The sequence below is a fragment of the Solanum dulcamara genome, chromosome 7 (assembly GCF_947179165.1).
Source record: "Solanum dulcamara chromosome 7, daSolDulc1.2, whole genome shotgun sequence".
In the NCBI taxonomy this organism is placed as follows: Eukaryota; Viridiplantae; Streptophyta; class Magnoliopsida; order Solanales; family Solanaceae; genus Solanum; species Solanum dulcamara.
In genome coordinates, this window is record NC_077243.1 from 76,788,635 (window position 1) to 76,793,151 (window position 4,517).

Sequence of the window (4,517 nt, forward strand, 5' to 3'; positions counted from 1 at the left end):
AAAATAAAATACACATTTAAAAAAAATAAAAAATATTATAAATCACAATAATTGACTAGTTTAAAATATATAAAAAGCATATGAAAAACCACCACAACAAAAAAAACTCGTTTGACTCTTGAAACTAAATAAACTATATAAATTGGGACAGGAAAAAAAATTAAAATATATGATATATAGTCGAGGTGCAACCAAATTAATCTCCAAACACCACCAAAACAAAAATACTACAACTTTTACTACAAAATAATGTGTATTTTTGTGTCTCATGTCCATATTCTTTGTAAGCTAACCTCTCAACCTTTCCTTTTAGGCAATTTAATTGGTAGTTGTCCACCTCTACTTCTATTTCTATTTTTTTCTCTTTCTTTTCTTTCTAATTTTCCCATTTTTTCCCCATTCCCCCTCTTTGTATCCTTATAGATTATCCAAACAAAACAATTCCCACATTCAAACAACAAATAAAGAAAAAAAGAGAAAGAAAATAAATTAAAAGGTCCTCTAGGGCATTTTTGCCCACATATCATATATATTTTCTTGATTTTCTCTTTTGTTTGTTCTTTCATGTATGCATGTTTTTTTGCATGCATTTATACAAAATACATTTGTTGAAGGAAGATATTAATGGGGAATGCAATTAGAAGGAGATAGAAAAAGTTTATTCCTTTTTTCATCTCCTTTTTTTCTACATGGCTTAAGCTTTTATCTGAAAAGGTATTATTATTATACTCATTATGTTATTCAATTCCCTTTCTTCTTTTCATTTTTTCCTTTTGTCAATCATAAATTCTCTAATTTATTTGGGATTGAGCTGTTATTATTGTTGTCAATCAAGAATTCTCCCCTCCCAATTGGGGTTTGAGAAAAAAAATATATGCAAAAATGCCTCCCTTGAAATTTAAACGTATGACCTTAAGCAATTTTTGAACTACTTTTTATATTACAATAGAAGTTTCCCTTGTGACAAAAAGATTCAACAATTTACACATACAAACGATTTTTTATCCTAGTTTTTAAAAGTGTAATTTCCAATAAAAGGGATTCAATTGAACCCCGTCAGGTCATATAGCTCTGTCCCTACCCAAACTAGAGGCGAAGCAAGAGGGCACAACAAGGTTTCACTTTATATATAAGATCAAAATTATTATTTATGTATATATTGAATTCTCATAGCTTCTTCGTATATTTACGTCTACATTTTGAATGTGTAATTTTGCTTTACACCTGAGAAATTGAGATGGGTAAATTTGCTGATTTAATTTTGTTTAATGTGTTGTTTTTATTTTTTGTTAGGCAAAGGAATCAGTATTTCCCATTGGTGTGGTCCTTCTATCTGTGTTCTGTTTCATTGGTGTTGGCTTTTTGGGCTTTTACGTTATATACAATGGCAACCAAAGTGAAGGGAATTTACAAATATATCACAAATATTTTTGGTAACCCCCTTTTACCCCTTCTTTAAAATTGTATGTTTTCTTGATAATTTGGGTTAATAATTTAAGGCTATAAGTGAACAAAATGAGTATGTAAATTTACAGTTGTTAAGGAGAGGGAGTTGGAGATTGGAGGTCCAACTGATGTTAAACATGTGGCACATATTGGTTGGGAAGGTCCCTCTGGAGGTGCACCTACTTGGGTATGTTGTTTTATCCCTTCATCCTCCTTTTCACATATTTGGGCTCCAAAATAATTTATTGAAACTAAAAAATGTAAGATGTTATGTATTTTTTGTTTTACTTTAATTAGTTTATAATTCTTTATAGTAGGTTTGTGTGACCTACTGATTACGAATTCGAGTTATGAAATCAACCATTGATTCTTACGTCATAGTAGACTGTATACATTATACGTACTTCCTTGATCCCTACGTGGATGCAGCATGTTTCGTGCGCTGAGCAGATTTTTATTTTTTTTTAGTTTGTTACTCTTAAAGTTGTCTATCTCCATATGATCTATGGGTCAGGGGTTGGAGCCCTAGAATCAACAACTAATGCTTGTGTCAAGGTAAGCGGCCTATATATACCTCTTGGGGTGTGGCCCTTCCACGAATTCTGCATGAATATGTGATGCTTCGTGCATCGGGCTAACTTTTCTTAAAATTAATTTGTTTAGTTTGGTGTAAACATCATATGCGAAAGAGTATTTTCCCTATTGAATCTTCCATTAGGCAATTCATTATTTTATATGAAGGGCTTTCCATATGTCTAACATTTTTTTTTTTTTTTTTTTGTTGTTGTTGTTGAATTGAAGATGAAATCATTCAAGGCAGGGCCTGAATTTGCAGTAACTTCTATTGGTAACTCTGGTTCTGCTATCTCTCCTTGGTCATCTCAAGGTTAGTCTTGCTTGACATACTTTTTTCTTTTGCACACCAAAAATCTACAAAGGTCTTTCTTTTTTTCTTTATAACTAACTGTGGTATTTGAGTCAGTTTTCAGACAACTCAACTATTTTACCAAGTACTTGTTACCTCCCATCAATACATGTACCGATTAACTCTACCCATCGAAATTTAGACTGGCAGAAAGAAATCATTTAGCGTCTTTTATCTCTAAAAACCAAACGATGGAATCAAACCACTATATTATTTTATCAAATTGGTTTCTCAGATGGTCTCTCAACTACTAATAGTTATTATTTCATAAAGTCATCTTCTTTGTTAAAAAAATAGGAATCAAGAAAAAGGGTGACTTTCCAAAATAATAACTAATAGTTGGATAAATATCTGAGAAATCAATTCGATAAAATAATATAGTGGTTTCAATCCATCGTTTGGTTTAGATCATGGGAAGCTACCCTAATAAGACAATTCAAAAAATAGTAAGCTTGTCCTATATTTTGTTGTATGGCTTATAAAAACTAAAGAAGATTTTTTCTTTTCTTGAAGATTTGTTTTGCCTCATGAGAAGGGAAATCTTTTTTTGGCTCATCAGTTGTGTCATGACCCAAGAAAGGGACATAACTTATCTGTGGTTTTTTTTGTCTATACTATGTCCCCTATTGTAGTAATCCCACACATTTGTGAAAAAATTAGAACTTGGATTGAATATATATGCTGCCCCTTAAACTTGTCTGAGTTTTTACTTAAGATACATGTAGTAAGACTTGTAGTTATTAAACATCTGATGTGAAGACAATTTAAAAGTGAGTGTATGTCACTACATTCCCTGTCAAACACATTTTGTTTAATAGGCATTGGTTTTATAGACATTAAGTGTTTAATAGGTGATGCCCTTAGTTTAACTGGCCACATATGTATTTGAGCTTTGAACTTCATATGGATTTTGAAGCTAAGCTATGATATTGAGGGGAAAGACAAGAAAACTAGAACATTACACTAATTTATGGAAGACGAGCAAATTAGTCATAATTCAGAGTCAGCGAATATTGTTCTCCTACTTGATGTTTACATTATGGATATTTTCCCTTTTGAAAAATGATTTTATGCTATAGACGCTTATGACCTCCTCTGTACCTACTTATGCATTCATTAGCACAGCTCTTCATGGAGACATATAGCTAGTGAAATTAAAAGCACCCCTTGACTCTGTACTACGCATGTCTATTTGACAGGTTGTGGAGAGACAACGAGGCAGCTAACAACAGCTAACATTTACAAGGACATGAAAAGTACTTCAGATGTTTCTAGTCCTCCTAAGAAACACAAACGGAGGAAGCCGAAATCGACTTCCTACCCAAAATCTAGTTCACCCTCCACGTTGAGATCATCACGAGCAACGAAACACAAGGCTAAATCTGTTGAAGGCAATCACACACCAACAGCCATACAAGTGTCTTAATGTGTTGCAAGCAAGTTCAAAATGTACACACAATAAAAAACAATGACATTTGCATATATCATAGTTGAAGAGAAAGGCAACAAAGGGGTAGAAAGTACTTAAGTAAATGTAGAGGGTGGGAACATAGAAATGTGATTTAAGAAATATGGAAGATGAAAATTATAGGAGGGGCTAAAGATGTCAGACACAAAGGTGAAATTTAATTGTACTCAAAAACTTGGTGTTTTGAGGAGAAAAAAACTAGAATTTGTGTTCCTTTATTCTATTCACTTTTTTCCTAATGTTTTATATATTTTCTTATTTAGTTGTAATGTAAGGAAGGATCTTATAAGGATCATTTAGTTATGCTGGCTGGAAAATTGTGCTAATGCTAATTATTTGATTCAAACAATTAAATACCACAATGTCTCGAATAATTATTTAGCAGTACATCAGCTTGACAAATTTTGTTTTGACATATATAATATATAAACGGACACTTAAATTTGGTCTCAACTAGAAAAATAAATATTCTAACTTTGAGTATGTCTAGACATCTCAACTTGTATACACATCGTCAGTTGAACGCTCCATGATCATCTAGACATGTTTAAACTTTGTGTCACGTCAGCGTTGGGTGTTCACGAAATACTGTATGAGATGAGTTGAGGTGTCTAGACATGCACTCCCAAACAGGGGAGAGCTAGTAAGGGTCCAGGGGGTCCATTCGAATTCCTTTGA

General features: G+C 32.5%; 1 protein-coding gene across 1 annotated transcript; it reads left to right on the forward strand.

The window, feature by feature from the left end:
* Positions 1-459: 459 nt before the first annotated feature.
* LOC129895856 (CRIB domain-containing protein RIC10-like) lies at positions 460-4,052 on the forward strand. Its single transcript, XM_055971629.1, has 5 exons — positions 460-714; positions 1,294-1,433; positions 1,536-1,633; positions 2,248-2,332; positions 3,571-4,052. The coding sequence occupies exons 1-5, from the start codon at positions 632-634 to the stop codon at positions 3,795-3,797; spliced, it is 633 nt and encodes a 210-aa protein (XP_055827604.1). The 5' UTR covers positions 460-631; the 3' UTR covers positions 3,798-4,052.
* Positions 4,053-4,517: the final 465 nt, after the last annotated feature.

Coding starts and splice junctions, on each gene's coding strand:
- LOC129895856 (XM_055971629.1), top strand. CDS start 632: ATGCAATTAGAAGGAGATAGAAAAAGTTTATTCCTTTTTTCATCTCCT. Junction 715..1,293: donor TTAAGCTTTTATCTGAAAAG/GTATTATTATTA, acceptor ATTTTTTGTTAG/GCAAAGGAATCAGTATTTCC. Junction 1,434..1,535: donor ATATATCACAAATATTTTTG/GTAACCCCCTTT, acceptor GTAAATTTACAG/TTGTTAAGGAGAGGGAGTTG.